The 19,032-nt window shown below is 37.7% G+C and overlaps 1 protein-coding gene across 7 annotated transcripts in view; it reads left to right on the top strand.

The window, feature by feature from the left end:
* The window catches only part of NCOA1 (nuclear receptor coactivator 1), a 186,474-nt gene that overhangs the window by 95,541 nt on the left and 71,901 nt on the right, over nucleotides 1-19,032 (top strand). For all 7 annotated transcript variants that reach the window (XM_047067823.1, XM_047067826.1, XM_047067824.1 and 4 more), the window contains 3 exons: nucleotides 50-155; nucleotides 7,171-7,337; nucleotides 14,204-14,301. In XM_047067823.1, the coding sequence (XP_046923779.1) occupies nucleotides 67-155; nucleotides 7,171-7,337; nucleotides 14,204-14,301 (354 nt within the window). In that variant the 5' untranslated portion in view covers nucleotides 50-66. The remainder of the gene's footprint in view (nucleotides 1-49; nucleotides 156-7,170; nucleotides 7,338-14,203; nucleotides 14,302-19,032) is intronic.

Here is a 19,032-nt window from a genome sequence, read left to right as displayed (position 1 = left end):
TAGAAAGCTCACCAGAGTAGATTTCTCATTGTTGTCCTTCCTTTTTTAGGTGTGAAGTTTTTCAACATGAGTGGCCTCGGGGACAGTTCATCCGACCCTGCTAACCCAGACTCACATAAGAGGAAAGGATCGCCATGTGACACACTGGCATCAAGGTAGGAACACTGTTTTCTTAGTCTAGATCTAGGAGAGCTTCTTTATCATTTTCATTGCCACTTAAGAGTTCTTGCTAAATCTACTCCAAGTTTTCTGTTCTTCTTGGAGTCCCTTACACTCCCCATGTTTTCTTGTTTCCCCGGGACTTTTGCACATGCTGCTCCCACAGTCTAGCTTGCTCCCTCTAGATTTCTTGTAGTCAGTACCTATACATTCAACAGATACCAGCTTAGACATTACCACCTTAAAAGGAGCCTTCTCTTACTTCCATAACTATTATGTTAAGTCTCCCCCATCCTGTATCTGTCTCACATGTATGTTTATAGCTCTGATCCATAATTTCAGGTTTTTACTAGTTCATGTGATTATTTCGTGAATTTCTGGCTTCTCCACTACACGCTTAGGCTGCTATTTGGTAAGGACCTTGTCTGTTCTTACTAGTATATGCCTAGTTTGTAGCATAGTGTGTGGCTTGTATATAGTAAGGACATAGTAAATATTTGTCACGTGAATAAATAAGTCCATTGTATATCTTTAACCTGCTATCTTAGAACGTTATGTTAGCAGAACTAAGAAATATCATTATTTTTATAATATTAATATTAGGATTTTAAAGAATGCCTATTTGTGAAATTAAATATTTGTGTATCATAAGGAATATGATCACCTTAAATAGGCTAAAAGAGAATTGTTGCTAAGGAGATTCTAACAAATGCCAGACAGAGAAAGAAACTCACTCGCATCAAAAGAACAGCTTCCCACCTGAGAGGAGAAGAGTGGGGATCTTATTCCATTCATCTTCTAGGATCTAGAGAAAGCTTTCTCAGCCTTCACACTATTGACATTGTCAGCCAGACAATTCTTTGTTGTGGGCAGCTCTCCTGTATGTTGTAGGATGCGTAGCAATATCCCTGGCTTTCACACTGGACGCCAGTAGCATCTTTCCATCAGTTATGATAACCAAAGTGTCACATCAGTTGTGACTACCAAAAAATGTCTTCAGACAGTTGTCAAATGTTTGTCAGGGATGGGGAAAGCAATATGGCCCCCATTGATCATCACTGATCTAGAGAGTGAAGTGGCAGAAGATTCTTCTGTCCCTGGATTACATGCTTCTTTCTCGTGGGGGATAAAGAAAGGATTTTAACAGGGGAGTAAGTGCCAGGGCTCCAGTCTGGAGAGAGAAAAGTTGATCAATTAAAAGAACTGTCACAGATCGTAACTTAAGTATTCATAACCACAGGTAGGTGTCCAGATGCTCAGAGGAACGTTGATATTGAGATATAATCCAGATTTGTGTTGTCAAAGTTAATGTGCTTGTTTTATCTGTATGTAAAGTCAGTCCTTTTCAAAGGAAAATGTAAGAGTAAATAAATACGGGTGTCTGGATGGCTCAGTCAGTTGGGCATCTGACTTCGGCTCAGGTCACAAACTCATAGTTTGTGAGCTCGAGCCCCACGTCGGGCTCCCTGCTGTCAGTGCAGAGTCTGTTTTGGGTCCTCTGTCCCCCTCTCTCTTTCTCTGCCCCCCCATGCTTGTGCTTTCTCTCTCTCTCTCTCTCTCTCTCTCTCTCAAAAAATAAATAAATATTTTAAAAAAGAATAAATAAATAAAACTGTTGTTTTTTAGATTTAATTTTTTACTTGGGGAAATTTTTTAAATCTATGTTAAGAATAGACGCTAAGAAACTATATATATCCATTACATATAATTGTTCATATTTTGTGGTATTTGTTAGTATTGTTAGTATTTTTTAATATTTTATCATATTTGTATAGTCTTATTTGAATAAGGTAGTAAAATGATTAATTATTACATTGATTTGTCTGCAATTAATTTCTCCATTTTTAATAATTATATATGAACTGGTGAGTAATACAGAATGTTTATAAGTATACATATGATACAATACTGTATACTGTATATATTTTTCTAGAGTATACTTTTTCCAGCATGCATCTTGAGATATAAATATATATAGATTCAGTTCTGTCACCTTTTGATTAAATGTTGTAAGACAGGAATGTATCCCATTTGAAAAATCCATTTCCCTATAAACAACCTTTCTGTTAGAAATTTTTGCTCTTCCAACTAGCACTACAGCGAAGGAACATCCTCATATGCACCTCCCTACTTTATTTTTGTTTGTTTATTTTTTATTTAAATTCATGTTAGTTAACATACAGTGTAGTATCAGTTTCCACACCTCCTACTTGATATGTGAGAGTTTCTTTGGGATCTGTATTCATCTTTATGTTAACTAGGTCACCACCACATTGCTCTTCAAATAACAAGCATTGAGAGTTCTTTTTTTCTCACACCCTTACCCACACTGTCCTCTCCTCACTGTAAGTCTCCCAACTTGATGAGTTTGGGGTTACAGTTTGAAGTATATTTCACTGATAACCAGATAAATTGATTTTGATTTTTGTTTTCCTCTTCTGTGAATTTCCTGGGTATATCTTTTGCCCGTATTCCTGCTAGGTTGTTTTCCTTTTCCTTTTTATTTATAAGAGTTTTTTTTTAATTTTCTGTGTACTACTCTTTTTTGCTTATATTTGATGTAAATATCTTTCTTCTCCTGGTCTGTTTAACTGTTTTTGAAATCTGTTGACATACCTTGGAACCTTCAGTTTTCATGTGTCAAGCTCTTGGGGGGTCTCGTGGAAGAATTTTTTTCCTCTACTTCAAGGCCTTAAACATATTTTTACATATTTACATATTACATACATATGTGTATTTAGAGTTTTAATTAATGTAGAATTTGATTTGCATATGATATAACGTGGGGAACTAATTTTATTTTTTCCCATGTAGAACATAAGTGGTTATGGCCCTATCCTTTCTCTGCTTTTGTGCTGTTACCTTTATCATAGATCCAGTTCCTGTATAGATAGGGATCTGGTTCTGAACTTTCTTATGACAATCACCTTGATATCTGTTGAGGCAAGTCATTCTTTGTTATTTTTCAAAATCGTTTTCCCTATTCTTGTCCCTTTACCTGTCCATTCAGATTTTTAAGTCAGGTTTTTAAGTTTCCCCTGAAGAAAAATACTCCTGGGATTTGGATTAGAATGTCATTTACTTTTATAGATTAAATTGGAAGAGAATTGACATTTTTATTTTCTAGACTCCAGATTCCCGAGTGTTCTTATTTGTGAATATAAAGGCTATTCACATATTCAGGTCTTCACTGTTCTTTGGTAGTAGTTCATTATTTTCCCCTTTGAACAACTAGCCCATCTTTAGTTAGATATATTCCAGGGTCCCACAGAATTTTTATTGCTTTTGGAAATGGTATAATTTTGTCTATTGCATCTTCTAACTGACAGCTTTTAATATATAGGATTTGGGATTATTGGTCTCCTATGCATCCATTGTTCTAAACTTTCTTATTTGTTTTATGGCTTATCTGTAGATCTTTGATTTTTTTATACATACATAATCATGTCATGACAAATATCAAAAAGTGAATATATTTTTTCTTGTTAGATGTTTTAAAGATAATAATCTTTGTATGTCTGCTTTCAAAATATTTGAAAACATTACCTCCTTCAGGTTTGTAAGTATGGGCTTCAGTTTCAATTGGCATTTTTGATATGGTAAAGTAAAACTTCGTGATTTTGAAACTGATTGAGTTTGTGTATGAATACCACCTTGTAATGCTTCTTTTGGTTTTGTTATTATCTGCTGTCTCTTTGGACAGATTCTGAACTCATTAATCATAAAGAGAATATGTTAGACCTCAGGATATTGCCAGCCCTTTGTACAAGAGCCCTGATAGAGTTTCTTAGTAATTGATGCCTCATATCTCTTCCTATTACCTCTTCTCCATTCTTTAACTGTACTAGGAGAATGGGGATTAAAATGCCAGTCTCAAAATGCTGGGTAGCTATGCCTTGTGCTTGTTTAATATTTCTAATTCAGCTCAACAAGTGCTTTATTTAGTGCCCACTATTCAACCAGCATGGTGTGCATGACGTTATAAGGATATAAGCAAAGTGAGTCATGTTTTCTATCTTCAGGGAGCTTACAAATCTTGTCATGCCACTCATTCTTCTTCTTAAACCCTCTGGGCTTCCCCTCGCCCTGAAAAAAATAATCATAACCAAAACAATGACAATAGGTAACATTTACTGAACTAAAAGTATATGCCAGCAACTTTGCCAAACATTTTACATTTAACATCTTTTTTAATCCTCACTAAATTCTAAGAGATAATTAATGTCATCACCCCTGTTTTGCAGATAAAGAAATTGAAGCTGAGAGAAGTTAAATTGCTGTTAAGCAACTTGTCCAGGGTTACATAGCTAATAAATGACTGAGGAAATTTGAACTTGTGCTTTTAAGCAATACATCATGCTCTTTATCATGGTGTATGGAAGAGCCCTCATGATGTGGCTTGGAACTCATCTCCTGCCCTTCTGTTTCTTATCTGTAGTTGAGCCATACTGAACTACTTATAGATCCTTTAACTTGACATTTTCATTCTCATATTACACCTTTGAAAAAGCTGGGTTTTGTTTGTCTGCCTCCCCTGCCCTGAAACCAATCCCTGTCTACCACCAGGTTGGGACATCTCATTGCCTCAGTGTAGGTGCGATCCAGATGAACTTCTATAGTATTAACAGTCTTGTCACATAGTGTTGTAATGACTCTTTTTCTTTATTCTCACACTAATTAGGGCTACACCTAATTTACCCCTGGATCCCCAGGACATAGTGCGTGGCTGTCTGGCATGTAATAAGTTTAGGACCATTTGTTGAAAAAGCTAGTAAGTTGAAGGAAAAAGATACGTTAGTTAATTCATAGCATGATTAACTAGCATGTGTGCAATGTCATGGAAGTCAAGTGGGCTGGTGAGAAGTGTAAGTGGCTAAAGTAATAAAGGAAGCCTTCTTTTCCATTAAGGTAGAATTTTTTGGTCATGTCCGCCCCTCCTTCAGTTTTGACTTTGTTTAAATATATCTGCTCTCATTTTCTGTCCTTGCTTATTAGTTACTTCGTTTCGTGGTGATTTTCCTAGTCTCCTTCTTAAGTCGTTTTATAGACAACTCAGCATTTCAGTATTTTTAGCTTCTTGCTTCCTCTGTCAACTCTCTGTCTATCCTGCCATTCTAGCACTTTCTTTTATTCTACAGTGGTGTCAGGCACTTCAGTTTTACGTAAAACTTAATATCAGAAGCAGATTTTGGAGTTCCACTACGTGAATCCAATTTACTCGTGTTAGAATCTAGACCCCTAGATTTAAACAGATCATACTTTAGACTGAATCTACAAAATAAGTCTAGTATGACTTAGTTTCTCTAAGGTAAAATCAGGTGTCCTCTAAAACACTATCAAGTTGCAGAGATGGAGTTCTCGGAAACCTTGAATGTGTCATTTTCTTCATGCCTTGTTTTCAATGCCTTTGTGTGAAGTTTGTCAGAATATCTTGCTCCATGTACTTTCTGTGGAAATTGTAAGATAAAGTTTTACTAAATAAAGTGGGACTAATTCCTTAATAATGAAAGGCTTTACAGATAAAGATAAAGGATGATTGTTAAAGTTTCAAAATTTGGTTTTGTTCTGGGATGTGTACCATGTTGTAGTATTTTGTTTTTTGTGGTTAAATACATTTGATTGGCTGACTTGGTTCTTTTCAACTTACTATGTTGTTATGGAAATGCTGTTGCTTTTATAGTTTTGTATTATGAAAAGTAAGTGGTATTTTAATTGTTGCCAATTATGAGCTTTTTATTTTTCTTAATTTTTTTTTTAAAAATTTTCTTTAACATTTATTTATTTTTGAGACAGAGAGAGAGCATGAACAGGGGAGGGTCAGAGAAAGAGGGAGACACAGAATCTGAAACAGGCTCCAGGCTCTGAGCTGTCAGCACAGAGCTGGACGCGGGGCTCGAACCCACGGACCGCGAGATCATGACCTGAGTCGAAGTCGGACACTCAACCGACTGAGCCACCCAGGCGCCCCAATTATGAGCTTTTTAAAAAGCAACTAATCTTGCCCTCTTTTCACCTTTTTTTTTTTTTTTACCACTTTTCTACCATCACACCAGATGATTTTGGTTGCTGCTTATAAAACAAAGAGTTATTTGTGACCAATCTTTCTTATTATGTTAATTTGATAATGGAAAAACTCATTTCAAAGTAATAATACTTCACTATCTTTGCATGTATTACATAAAATAAGTTGCCTAATGATCTGGCTAATTAAACCAGGGGTAAAGACTGGAAAACAAAACTGAACAGTATTCATTCAGTACCTTTGATTGAATGTAAAGTGCTAGCTGGTTGCACTGTTATCCTTTGTTCTCGTAATTTTGCTTCAAGATAAATCAAAATTGATTTTATTTATCACATTTATGAGAACTTATAAATAGATGTCTTATTTTTTGTAGAATGAAGTTGTATACAAAAGACATTGTTCTCTGTACCTTTGTCTCATAATTGATTATTATTCTTTTTCTTTTACTTTTTGGATGGATGCTCTTTTCTTTTTGATGAGGACCAACTAATGGTCTAGTTATGATAAGAATCAAGTGTTTATCAGATTTCTTTCAGTAACAAAAAAATTAAGAAAGTTTATCAGATTTCAAAGTATAACTTATTTGAACTCTAGTATAGTCTGCACTGCTTAATTTATAACAAAGTTATTTGAAAAATCAGATTTTCTAATTCAAGGAATTATTGTTTAGAATATAAAGTAAATTCCAAATGCAGTGAGTGTAAGTACTTTCTGCTTCCTTTCAGTATCTAACATTTTGTTGGGAAATATTTGATGTATTTATATCATTGAGGAAATACATATATGATGGCAATCACTCTCTTTATGTATTTTTGGCCAGAATTGTTTTCTGCACTTTGGTATTGTGAATTTAAGTTGTTTTTAAAATCGGACTTTATATTCTGGATAAAATTATGGATCTCTATAAATATGTAAATATTAAGTACTTGATCAAAGAGGGAAGTATCGTGGTAGAAATGTACACTAACTGGTTTTTCTTTGTGTAACAGCACTGAAAAGAGGCGCAGGGAACAAGAAAATAAATATTTAGAAGAACTAGCTGAGTTACTGTCTGCCAACATCAGTGACATTGACAGTTTGAGTGTAAAGCCAGACAAATGCAAGATTTTGAAGAAGACAGTCGATCAGATACAGCTAATGAAGAGAATGGAACAAGGTAAAAAAAAAAAAAAAAAAAGCCAAAACCATGGTTGTGTGCTTTGTTATGAAGACCTTTATAATAGGTGATTTTATTATTTTTATTATTAAGAAATTGCATTGAATTTCATAATGTTATTAAAGAAACATTTTTGTATAGACGGTCTTTATTTTAGAAAGTGAATCTGAGAGGTTTCTTGTTACAAAAACATGGCTTATTAATTTAACTTGAACACTGGTTGCCTTGGTAGGTTATGAAGCCTGGTATCTAAGGGAATTGAGTCAAGAGATCTAAGTTGTGGGGTCAGACCTGAAGCTCTGGCATAGTGTTGAAAGACAGTGCCTCAGTGGTAGGAAAATCCCTCCATCTGAATAATAAGCTTGTCTCTGCCGGGGCTCTGGGCATGGGAAACAGTCTCTTCTGGGAAAACCCTGACTTTATACTGTCCACATTTACTGGGGACCTCATGCCAGAAAACCCCTAGCAAAGAATTAAAGCAGACACACAGGCAGAGCGCTTTGGAGGAAAACTCTCACACCTGATAATGGAAAAACTCATTTCAAAGTAATACTTCACTATGTTTGCATGTATTACATAAAACAAGTTGCCTGATGATCTGGCTAATTAAACCAGGGGTAAAGACTGGAAAACAAAACTTGAACAGTATTCATGCCCATGGCATTTCCAAAGAAAAAGTGCTTATGAGGGTGATTTTATGCTAAGAAATTATGTAACATATGAGGAAACAATCTACAGTAAGTAGGAACACAAATAACAAACAGAACAAATAGACCAGAAGGAACTTCAGATGAATAACAGCAATGTGGAAAGATTATAAACAAATATATTTATAATGATTAAAGTGGTAGGATGTTAAGATTTTATAAGCTGGAAAGTGAATAGTCTAGTGACAGCTGATGGAGCAGACAGTAGAAACTAGTATTTTAAGTCTCCGACGGGGAGAGCCAGCCAGAAGCTATATGTCACCTCGCTGCTTGCCGCCCAAGGGGGGAAGGACCCCTCTGGGGACACTGACCTGCCCAAAGGAAAAGACACACAGACACTGACAGTTGGGAATGATCCCCACATGACAAAAGCCTTTCCCTGTCTTGCCCCCTCTATTCACACGGCTGCCAGTCAGCCTTTTAGTACCTTACTCTTTAATCTGAATAAAAATCTGAATATTTGAGGAAAACCTATAAAGTAGAAGAGAACAAATCAAGCAAACAGGAAAAAAGGGAACTCAGAGAAAGTGGAGACAGTGCAGGGAGCAGAAGAAAACTTCAAACCATCAAACAGTCCCTCAGAGACAAAAAGGAAGGTAATTCAACTATGAAACGATAATAAGATGCTATAAAATAAAACATTCAAGGGGCGCCTGGGTGGCGCAGTCGGTTAAGCGTCCGACTTCAGCCAGGTCACGATCTCGCGGTCCGTGAGTTCGAGCCCCGCGTCAGGCTCTGGGCTGATGGCTCGGAGCCTGGAGCCTGTTTCCGATTCTGTGTCTCCCTCTCTCTCTGCCCCTCCCCCGTTCATGCTCTGTCTCTCTCTGTCCCAAAAAAATAAATAAACGTTGAAAAAAAAAATTAAAAAAAAAAAATAAAAATAAAATAAAACATTCAAAACACCAAATAACTTTTGGAACTTAAAATCGGGATAACTGAAATAAACTTTGCCTCTTTACTTTGTTTTCTACTTTTTGCCTACTCTCTGCCTAACCATTCTAGGCACACTCTGCCTCAGGTCTTGGCACTTTCTTCTCCCTTTGTCTGGAATGTTCTTTCTCAGATGTACACAAGGCTCATTCCCTCACCTCTTTTGTGCCTTTGTTCAAATATTTCTTCGCAATGAACTTGTCTGTAACTATCCTATCTAATACACTCTCTCTCTAATACACACACTCTCTACATCTTCCTTGATTTATTTTCCCCACGGTGTTTTTTACATCTAACATATTATATGTTTTATTTGTTTATTGTCGGCCTACTCCCACTAGAGCTCCATGAGGGTGAGGATTTTTGTTTGTTCATCATTGTGCCCTCATACCTAAAACAGTTCCTGGTTACATAGTAGACTTTCAGGGAATATTTGTTGAATAAATATTTTAAGGGTTGAAAGATAATGTGAAGAAATCTCTTAGAAAGTAAAAATAAAAAGACAAGTAGTGGAAGACAAGGGAAAGGTGGGAAGTGTATAGGAATAGTTCAGGAGGTGTAACATATTAATTTCAGAAAAAGAGAACAGACCAAATAAAGGGAGGAAATTATAAGAATAATAATACAAAACCAAAACAAAACACTTCTCAGAATTAGAAAGATGTGGGTTTCCAGATTGAAAGCACTCATATAGTGCCCAGTGCAACGAATAAAAAGAAAGGGAGAAAAACCTCACACCAATGCACAATTTTCAGACACCAGAGAGAAAAAAAACAAGGGAAAGAAAAAATAGACACATACCAGATTCAGAGTGTATCCTAAATAACAATACTGAATGAGAATTATTTTCTTATGAAATGTTTATTTATCTATTTTGAGAAAGAGAGGGAGAGTGCACACAAGCAGGAGAGGGGCAGAAAGAGGGAGGGAGGGAGAGAGAGGGAGGGAGGGAGAATATGAATCTCAAGCAGGCCCCGTGCCACCAGCATAGAGCCTGCTGTGGAGATCAAACTCACAAACTGTGAGAGCATGACCAGAGCCAAAACCAAGAGTCAGACACTTAACCAACTGAGCCACCCAGGTGCCCTGAGAATTCTAAACCTGGAATTCTGTGTGAATCCAAATGAAGTGTAAGTGCAAAATAAAGACATTTTCAGACATTTAAAGCCTCAGTTCAAAAGTTATCTTCTGTGTACTTTTTCCAGAAATATCTATCAAAACCACCATAGCAAACCAAGAAAGAAAGGCATAGGATCTTAATCCAGGGAAACCATGGAATCTTAACGGAAGAAAGGTGTACCCTTGTGCATCAACCTAAAAACATAGCTAGTGGATAGAGGTCTCCAGGACGAATGTTTCCATGGGGAAAAAATGGAACAGAGAATCAGAGGACTGACTAATTAAGAGGAAAATTTCATTTCGGGGGGGGGGGAAGTTTAGGGATGAGTTGAACTTAAAAAGCCTAAAACGCAAAATAGGAGAAATGTAAATGATAGCACACACCTTGTCTCGTTTGTGAACTTTATTTATGTGGCCACAGGAGCATAGATATTAAATACTGATTGCCCTAGAAATTGTAACTATATTGGGAGGATGGAAGGAGGGAGAAATGTGTGGGTAGAAGGTTGATGTAAGTTAAAGTCTTACTTTTCATGATAGCGTGCCAATAAATTATGTCTATCATGGACATAATCAAGATCTAGCAAATAAACATGGGATTGAGAAATACAGAATGTATAGTTAGGATACAGGCTAGGCTACTGTAACAAGAGACCCAAAGTGCAGCAGCTTTAACAAGATAATCTAGGGATGTGTCAGAGGTTGTGATTGATTTCATCTTTTTTTCTGTGCCATTCCTATTGCCATTTTCCACGTGGCTAAACATGGCTCACCGGTCCACATCCCAGCTGACAAAAAGGGGAAAGAAGAAAATGGGGAGGCATGCTTCTTTCCTTTTAAGGACAAGACCCAGAAATTGCACGTCGCTTCTTTTCACATTCCTTGAGCCAGAAACTAGGTCACATAGCCACTCCCGCCTTAGGTTTTGCCTGAAATTTTAGATGTTTTGCTTTTCACACATAGTTATTTAATTTACTTGGACTTGATGGTTGGTGTTTTTTGACAAACCTGTTTAAAAACCAAAAACCTGTCTTAATGTTATAAACACATGAATTGATGAAGGAAGTACATCTTAGAACTAAATGAGAAACTTCTGTACCATAATAATCAAAAGGTAAATAACCCAGTTAATAGATGGACAAAGGCTCTGACTGAATACCTCTCAAAGACATATAAATGACTAATAAGCACAGGAAAAATATGTGCATATCGTTGCCATCAGAGAAATGCAAATCAAAACCACAGTGAAGTACCAGGATGGCTGCACACAAAAAAGACAGATAAGTGTTGGTGACGATGGGAGAAATCGGAACCCCCATACACTGCTGGTAGGAAAGTAAAATAAAATTGTGCAGCCACTTTGGAAAACAGTCCAGTAGTTCCACAAAATGTTAAGCATTGAGGTACAGTATCACCCAGCAATTCCATTTGTAGGTATATACCCAAGACAATTCCATTTGTAGGTCCACACAAAAACTTGCACACAAATGTTCGTAGCAGCATTATTCATAAATAGCCGAAAGGTGGAAACAACCCCTGTATCTATCGGCTGACCAATGGATAAGTTAAACAAGGTATATTTATATAATGGCATATTATCTGGCAGAAAAAAAAGGAATGAAGTACTGACAGTGCCTTGAAAGCACACGAAGCAAAAGAAGCCAGTCACAAGGGACCATGTGTTGTATGACTCCATTTATACTAAATGTCCAGAATAGGCAAATCCACAGAGACAGAAAGTAGATTGGTGGTTGCTTAGGGCTTGGGAGCATTGGGGAAATGGGGGGTGACTGCTCAAGGGTACAAAGTTTCTTTTTGGGTTGATGAATATGTTCTAAAATGTATTATAATGTTGGTTGCATAACCCTGTGAATGTACTAAAAACCATTGAATTGAATGCTTTATTTTTTTAAATGTTTCTTTTTGAGAGACGGAGAGTGAGTGGGGAAGGGGCATAAAGAGAAGGGGACAGTGAGCTCTGTGCTGACAGCAGACAGTCCAGTGCGGGACTTGAACTCACAAACCGCCACATCATGACCTGTGCTGAAGGACGCTTAACCGACTGAGCCACCCAGGCACCCCTGAATTGTATGCCTTAAATGCATGAATAGCATGCTATGTGAATTGTGAATCAGTAAAGCTGTTGTTATAAACACTATATGAAATGACACTTTACACCCAATAGATTCACACACACAAATTTTTTTTAATGCTGATATCAATTGTCAGTGAGGATGCATAAAAACAAAAACCCTTGAATGTTACGAGTGGTACATTCTCTTTAGAGAGCAATTTGTCAAACCTAGTAATGTCGAAAATACATAGACCCTATGAACCGGCAACTTCACTTTTAGTGTTTACCCTCAAGAAACTGTCACACATGTACAAAAGAGGAAGTACTGAAAATAGTTTATTACAGCACTGTGTGTGGTAGTCAAAGGTCTGTCAGTAGTGGCTTAGGAAATCTACTACTAACTGTGGGTTAGTCACATGATATATACCATCTCAAATGAATGAATCAGATCTACATCAGTGTGCTTAAATCTCAAACATAATATTGAGTGGAAACACTAAGTTGGACAAGTCCATATATACTTATGTAAACTTTAAAACACAAAACAGTAGTGGTGCCTGAGTGGCTCAGTCAGTTGAGAGTCTGACTTCGGCTCAGGTCATGATCTCACAGTTCTTGCTGCTGTCAGCAGGAAACCTGCTCTGGATCCTCTGTCCCCCTCTCTCTCTGCCACTCCCCCCCTGGTGCTCTCTATCTCAAAAATAAACATTAAAAAAAAATGTGATCTATTGTTCAAGAAATCATACATGTGTACTTAAGTAATAAAAAACTGGGGCGCCTGGGTGGCGCAGTCGGTTAAGCGTCCGACTTCAGCCAGGTCACGATCTCGCAGTCCGTGAGTTCGAGCCCCGCGTCAGGCTCTGGGCTGATGGCTCAGAGCCTGGAGCCTGCTTCCGATTCTGTGTCTCCCTCTTCTCTCTGCCCCTCCCCCATTCATGCTGTGTCTCTCTCTGTCCCCAAAATAAATAAACATTAAAAAAAAAATTTAAGTAATAAAAAACAGGCCTAGAAATTATTATACTGACCTCAGAATACTAGTTATTTCTGAAAAGAGACAGAGAAGGAATGGTAGCAGAGTGTTCTATTTGCAGCATTTTATTTTTTAAAGAAGGAAGGACGTGGAGCAAATGTTAACATCCGTGAAAAATGAATGGTGGCTATGTGATGTATGCTATGTCATTTCCTGTATTTTTTGGAATATATGAAATATTTCATATTTAATTGTTTTAAGATTTTTTTTATTTGTAAGTAGTCCCTACACCCAACATGGGGCTCAAACTTACAACCCCTAGATCAAGAGTCACATGCTCCTGAGCCAGCCAGGCGCCCCTGAAATATGTTACACATTAAAGTAAAAAAATGAGCCTCTATATTCAATGATACCAAATTTGGTTTTTGGCTAACTAACTCACTAGTTTGACAGATTGGAAACTTATTTAAGTATGGTGCTGTTTGAAGATGATGGATGGCTTTTCCAACATCACTGCACAAAAGAATTTCAGATCATTTAGTAGTTACACAGTTTTATCAATCAGATCATCATGACAGGAACGTGAAAGGTAAGCTAATTCATGCAGGCTCACAAAAGGAAAAAGCATTTCTTCACTCTCTTTTCAATGGCAGTTGATCAAATCAGAAGAGGAAAAAGAAAAATGGAGGAAATCATCATTCTTTTACAGTTTACTCATTTCTTAAAAACTTTTGGTGTAGACTTTTTCAAAAGGCTTTATATTTATACCATTTTCCCCGTTGTTGGAACATTGGACTTGATAGGTCAGAATTCAAATTATCCTGCTGCCACTTATTAGTTATATGATTTGTGACACATTACTTAACCTTTGTGAACCTCAATTTTGTCAATTGAATATACATATAAAGTGAATATCATTAAGATTAAATAATGTTGTCAATAAATATCGCCTAGATAATAAGTAAATGTTATTTGAATCTTAAATTAGGTGAATCTGTGTCTTTGTAACTTGCCAATATGGAAATGAGCCCTTTTGGATGCATGACTTTTTGTTTCTTTATTATAGAGAAATCAACAACTGATGATGAAGTGCAGAAATCAGACATCTCATCGAGCAGTCAAGGAGTGATAGAAAAGGAATCCTTGGGACCTCTTCTGTTGGAGGTAGCTGTTCTCATTGATTTAGAAAGGGATCAAAATCTTTGTTCCAAGATAATTTGGTTTTTTCTCTTTTATACCTTATGTCAGATTAATAAATTATAAAACAAAGTAAGTTTTAAAGAACCTTTAATAATTATTTTGTAACCTATTTTGACAGTTGTTGCTGTTTCAGAATGAAATGTGAATAATGAATATGAGAAATTTTCATAAAGGCATTCTATATAGTCAGATGGAAAACCGAAGCCTACCGTATGGCTTTGCCACTCATTTCTGGGGTGGTTTGGACTAGTCGGGAGTATAAAACATTAGAATTATTTAGCTCACTAGTGCTATCTATATGTCTGTAGAATTTCACTTTTGAGTGAGGGGATGCGTCACTTTATTGCAGTAGGTATTTTCCTGAAAAGTTTCCTGACTAAAATTTTCAAATGTTTACGTAAACACTGTATGAGAACTTACTATTTTAATGACCCTCTACCGAACTGTTTGAAGAATTTTTAAACTTGAATTGTTTTGTAATTACTGTGTAATTTTCACCTCAGCTTTTCCTATCTAACCTTCACTCCCTTTGTCTTCAGCGTAGATGTCTTGTTTCCAAGCAGGCCCATCACCTTCAGTGATCCCTCTCACACATGAATGTTTAAGAACACATGTGCGGACACACTCATTCCCCACAGAGTAAATAGAAACTGGGTAGAAACAACTACCATCTGAGCGTGTGCATACACGTATAACTGGGAGAGGGGAGGGTAACCACATGTGGTAGAGTCTGATGTTTTCTTTGTCCCCTCTTCACATCCTGTTACATTGACTGCATGACACATGACCATGTTTTGGAAACGGTACTGTAACAAATATAGTGAAAATGTGATGGTGGAATCTGGTGGCGAACGTACAGATGTTAGCTACAGAATTCTTTCAACTTTGCTATAGTTTGAAATTTTAAAATATAAGCTATTAGAGGAAAAGACATTAAAGAAAGAAGAGCACTTTCAGCTCATTTCCAGCTTCCGCCCCGTCTCTTCCCCCTGCTTGGCACCTTTCACACCACTTGGTACACTTGGGCCCTTCCTGGAGCCCTGACCTGTCTTAGCATTTACTGCTCCTCTTCTCCACCCTGCAGGGGGTTGGTCTTTTCATAACTTGTAGCTTCTGTGTGTGGGTTCTGTCTGCCTTCTTAGTGCCCTAGCCTCAGGACTCCCTTCAATTCATTAAATATTTTATTAAATTTATTTTCTGCATATAATGTCTTCTGAGAGAAGTGGTGAAAAGTCACCATGAGACTGTCCATTGGTTCATTCAGGCTGAGTCTGGAGCTGCACTATTCAGTAAGATAGCTGTTAGTCAGACATGGCTGTTCAAAGCTAAACAAAATTAAAAATTCAGTGCTTCAGGAGCACGTGGGTGCCTCAGTCTGTTGAGCGTCCAACTCTTGATTTTCGCTCAACTCATGATCTCAGGGTCATGGGACTGAGCCTTCTTTTGGGCTCCACGTTGAGCATGGAGCCTGCTTAAGATTCTCTCTCTCTTCCTCGTTCTCTTTCTCATTCTCTTTCTCTCTCTCTTCCTCTTTCTCCTACCCTCCCCCTCTCTCTCTCTCCCTCCCTTTGCCCCTCTTTCCTGCTCGCCTGCTTACCTATTCTCTCTGTCTCCAAAAAAATAAATATATATATATGTATATATGCATGTATATATGTATTTTTCCCCAATGCTTCAATCTCACCAGCCACATTTATTTTTTTTATGTTTATTTATTTTTGAGAAAAACACAGAGTGCAAGCGGGGGAGGGGCAGAGAGAGAGGGAGACAAAGAATACAAAGCAGGCTCCAGGCTCTGAGCTGTCAGCACAGAGCCCGACGTGGGGCTCAAACTCAAGAACTGCAAGATTATGACCTGGGCCCAAGTCAGACACTTAACCAGTTATCCCACCCAGGTGCCCCGTCACCAGCCACATTTAAAGTGCTCAGTGCCCATATGTCGTCGGTGACTATTGTATTGGACACACAGATATAGAACTTACCTGTCATTACAGAAAGTTCTCTTTGGCAACATTGGTCTGGAGGGACTTGCTTAGAGGAAGGTGTGCAGATCTAAAAAGTAACCAAATATCTACAATTCTATTAGGAACTCTCACCATACTGTTATTCCCTCCCCTCCCCCTTTCAAACATAAAGGAGCATGAGTTAAGAATGAAGATACTAGAGGTAATTTCTTCACATTTAAAGGGAGAGTGGCATTAGCCTTTATTTATTCAACAGATATTTATTGTTTGCCACACAGTAAGTACTCCTCCATTTTTTACTGTCCTCATTGTCCATTTCCCTTTGCTATCTAAGTTCCTCTGCCTCCTGTTCACAGCTCTGCATTATCTGACCGTAGCTTCTTATCTCCAGCTGCTTCCCAAGAAAAATTCAGTTTTAGTCATGGAGGTCTCCCTATACCTTACCCACACACTCAGGCCTCCTTACCTCACTTTGTGCCATTCCCTCCATTGCCGTGTGCCTCCTGACACCGTTCACCACCCAGTGCCGTTTTCTTAAAACTCTTCCTGTTGCCTCGTTGCCAGAACTATCTCTGTTCTTCTCTGGCTACTCCTCAGCCTCTTCCTCAGATTTCTCTTTCGTAGCCTGACTCTTAAATGCTAGCATCCTTCAGCGTTCTGGCCTTGGCTCTTTTCCCTTTTTTTTTTTTATTCTGTGCACATTTCCCAAGCAGTTTCATCTATGCCTATGTCCATGTGATGTATTCATGTATGTGTGCATACATGTAAGTATGTATAAATTATCAATTAGGATTCTCTGATTTCAAGCAATAGACCCCAATTCTGCCCAAATCAAGCAAATGTGAATTTATCAGAGTGCTATTTGGGTATCCCAGAACGATGCTTGACAGTGAGATGAAACCAAGTCATCTTAAGGAGGCTAAAAATCAGATACTGTACGAATGGTCTCTTAGAAAGACCCATCTGGGCAGTACCTTGCTGGTACAGGTGAATGCATTCCAGCTATATTCGATCTTTCTGTAATTCTCCTGGAGATTCCCATTTAGGTTGGAAGTCTCCCAGTGGTCTGATTAAGAATCTCACAAGACTTTGTTTAATTGGGAAGAAGTAACTCCCCAAAGGAAATCAGATATTCTGTGGAAGGGGAAGAGATGATTATAGTTAAGACAAAATAAACAAAAAGCCAGATGATACTGTATGTACCTGTAAATTGCTAATGTCTGCCTTAAGCTCAGATCTCTCTTCAGTTTCTCTTACATTCTATCTTGCTGCCTTTTGAACATCTCCATCTGAATGTTCCTTAGTCATTTCAAATATAACATTTCTGGGGCTGGCTCAGTCAGTTAAGCGTCTGACTCTTGATTTCAGCTCAGATCACGATCTCACGGTTTGTTGGATCGAGCCCTGTGTCAGGCTCTGTGCTGACAGCATGGAACCTGCTTGGGATTCTCTCTCTCTCCCTCTCTCCACCCCCTCCCCAACTTGTGTGCATTCTCTCTCTCAAAATAAATAAACTTTAAAAAAAAGGAAAATATTTTTTTAAAGAAACAAATATAATATTTCTAAAACTAAATTTATGACTTGTCCCTTTATCTTCTGCCTAAAAATAAGGGGGGAAAAAGTCAGTAATAAAGACTAGATTTCTTTACTCCTTGAGTCCACTTCCTCAGGGAAAGGCACCTATCTACCAGAACCCTTATTACATCATTAATGGAGAATCGCCCAAAATACTCATTCCCACAGCTGTTAGAGGTCTCCAAATGCTGTTTGTTTTGCCTGTGTCAAATTCTCTTCCTTCACTTCCACTGCCATTGCCTTAATTCAGGCTCGGGTTTGAACTGAAGTATCACAATAGCATTGCAACTGTTCTGGCTTCCAATCTGCATGCCACACCCACTTCCAGAAAGATCTTTGTAAAAGCAGACCACATCACTCGCATGCTTAAAACATTGCCTTCAAGAAAATGCCCATTGCCTTTAGAATAAATTCCTTTTTTTTTTTTTTTTGCTTTCCTTGAAGATTAAAAAAAAAAAGTTTTGCTATTGTACATAACACAAATATAACAAGTGCATACAGGGTGATTTTTTTTTTTTGTTTTTAACCTCTAAGCCGGTTCCTGTGTTTGAATGTCCTTTCCACCTGAGTTACTACTCTGTGTCTTTCAAGACTTCATTCAGGTGTAAGTGTGGCCTTCTCCCTGGAAACTTTACCAGTGACAGTCGTCCCTTTGCCCATTTTGGGTGCTTCAGTCTGTGCTTAACCTTTATGAATTCCTCTACTGTGCTATTCATAACTATGCGTACTTGTCTTTTTCTCTTCAGAGACTGTATAATTGTTGAGAGTTGTGTGTTTTATTTCCAGAATTTTGTCAATTAACTGGCACTTAGGTGATAGTCAGTGAAGCTTGTGGAGTCATTTAAAGCCAAGGCCCTGTGAGAAGCCTTGGCCACTGTGGACCCTGCCATGAGACACAAGGTGGCCAAGAGAAAAAAATCCTCAGATTGATGATGTTGTACTGAATGGACAGGCACTTCTTATCTCCTGTGTGCTGCTCAGTGGAAGACCAGCTGTCAGGACTTGGAAAAGCAGGAAGGTTCCTTTCCAGAAGGACGCTTGGAAGTTAATTATATGCACAACATACGAGAAAAACTTGTAGAGTAACTATTAGCAGATTATATTAGTCTGACAGACTTGAAGAAAATAGAGATGTTTGTGTATTCATAGGAATAGT

The sequence above is a fragment of the Lynx rufus genome, unplaced genomic scaffold (genome assembly GCF_022079265.1).
Source record: "Lynx rufus isolate CCGP_SWC_20201006 ecotype Redwood Valley unplaced genomic scaffold, mLynRuf1.p SCAF_8, whole genome shotgun sequence".
Taxonomy (NCBI): Eukaryota; Metazoa; Chordata; class Mammalia; order Carnivora; family Felidae; genus Lynx; species Lynx rufus.
The sequence above is the reverse complement of the archived record's forward strand: the minus strand, read 5'-3'. Positions and strand labels throughout refer to the sequence as shown.